A 1,834-nucleotide genomic window follows, 5' to 3' on the forward strand; every position below is an offset into this window, starting at 1 on the left:
ATGGCACAGGATAGAGCAGGGTTTAGGGCTGTTGTACATAGGGTCGCTATGAGTCGCAAATGACTCAACGGCACAGAACAACAACAACAACAAGAACATATTGTTATCTGCATTTAAATACAGGAATTTTTTGGTTCAGATCATTTTTAAGAGCATTTTAAAAGGAGTAAATATGGTAGCCAAGTGTGGACTCCCGAGTTTACAGCTGATGCCCATTTAAACCTAGCCACAGATGGCTGTGGATGAGTTGACCAGAAACCAACCAGATGAAGAAAAAACTGTGAAACTAGGGTTAACTGCTGCAACCTGATGGCTTGCTCTGGACTAGACTTTGTGGATTCAGATGCTCAAAGTTTCCAAGTTGAGAAGAGAATCCATCAGCAAAAAGGACATGCTTGTTTGCTCAGAGTACTGCTTGGATAGGGATGAGGAATTGAGCAATTGACTATCAAAAAAGTGTGGTATTTGGACATGAGGCATGAAGTGGCAGGCTTACATACTTTCACAGCTGTAGTTGTTGGTGAGATGATTTTAAGAGAGGGGGAACCCACAATATAAATGAATAAAATATAATGTAAACGAAGGACTATAAGGAACACAATATACACACGTGAAACACAAAGTACATGAATAATAAAAATATGTGCAGCTGAAAGTAAAAATAAATGAGAATTGTAGAAGGGAAAGTAATGGAAATTATCATATGTTAACCAGCTATAGACTTGGGAGAGTTTACAGCTAATGAGTAAAGATCAAAGCCTGACTTTCCTTTCCAGGTCTAAATCCCGGAGAAGTTTAAAATGAAGATCAGGAAGTCAAGAAGACACAAGATATGTATTGAAAACAATTTTAAATAAAGGTAAGTAATTATTAATCCATCTCTTCCTGCTAAAAAACTTCTTTCTGATTTTGTTTGCATGGTTGCTTTCCTTAAATGTTACTCTCAAATAAGGTCATAGACTTCAGCTATTGTGTGGGTGTTTTGGGTTGGTTTTTTTTTCCCAAAACTTACCTTTATAAAAGCATATCCAGTGCCATTGTCTGTAATGATGAGACCAAGTGAATCTTCAGATTTATACACATTCACTTCTTTTTCAATTCCTTTCACATGGGCAAAGATGAAATCTTCAAGGCCTAGTTGTACTCCTAAGAGTTTTTCCATGTCTATTTTCGGTGTATTCAAAGTACAGTATAAAATCTGCAAAGGGGGGAACGGAAAGATGTTATAGGTTCATCAGGAAAACAGTCTAGTCATTAATTTAGTTTTAAAAACATTTCTTTTCTGTCTATATTTATTGGCTGAAACAGTCTCCAGTCTGTGATTTAACTAGTTACATCACAAAATGGGTTTGCATGTTGGTGAGGAAGAATTTGAGGCACATTTTCTTTTGATATTATTAGGTAACATGGACTGGGAAGCTCTGGTAACACAGCAAGGATGTAACTCCTAACAGGAGGATGCTGCCCATTTTTCTCCCTTGGAATAGCTAGTGGATTAAAATTGTGGGAGGCACTTGGTCTTTGTGTAAACAGTACTTATGGACTGCTCCACCAGAGCCTTGGGAACTTGATGGCACAGTTCTACTGTGTCCTGTAGTGTTGCTATGAGTTGGGATGGATTCAATAGCAATGTGTAATATGTACGGTTTCCTACAGGGCAGCCTTCATGCTAAATATTACATACACACACACACACACACACACACACACACTTTGGACATGTTGTAAGGAGGGACCGGTCCTTCGAGAGGGACATCATGCTTGGGAGGGTGGAGGGACAGCGCAGGAGGGAAAGACCCTCTACGGGGTGGATTGATTCAGTGACTGGGGTAAT

The 1,834-nt window shown here is 39.0% G+C and overlaps 1 protein-coding gene across 1 annotated transcript in view; it reads right to left on the reverse strand.

Annotated features, from left to right (window-relative positions):
• GIPC2 (GIPC PDZ domain containing family, member 2) overlaps nucleotides 1–1,834 on the reverse strand; it is a 195,808-nt gene that overhangs the window by 122,141 nt on the left and 71,833 nt on the right. The window contains exon 2 of the mRNA XM_006888611.1: nucleotides 1,013–1,198. Coding sequence (XP_006888673.1) covers nucleotides 1,013–1,198 — 186 coding nt within the window. The remainder of the gene's footprint in view (nucleotides 1–1,012; nucleotides 1,199–1,834) is intronic.

This window comes from Elephantulus edwardii, unplaced genomic scaffold (assembly GCF_000299155.1).
Source record: "Elephantulus edwardii isolate Elephantulus edwardi_28Jun2011 unplaced genomic scaffold, EleEdw1.0 scaffold00069, whole genome shotgun sequence".
Classification (NCBI taxonomy): Eukaryota; Metazoa; Chordata; class Mammalia; order Macroscelidea; family Macroscelididae; genus Elephantulus; species Elephantulus edwardii.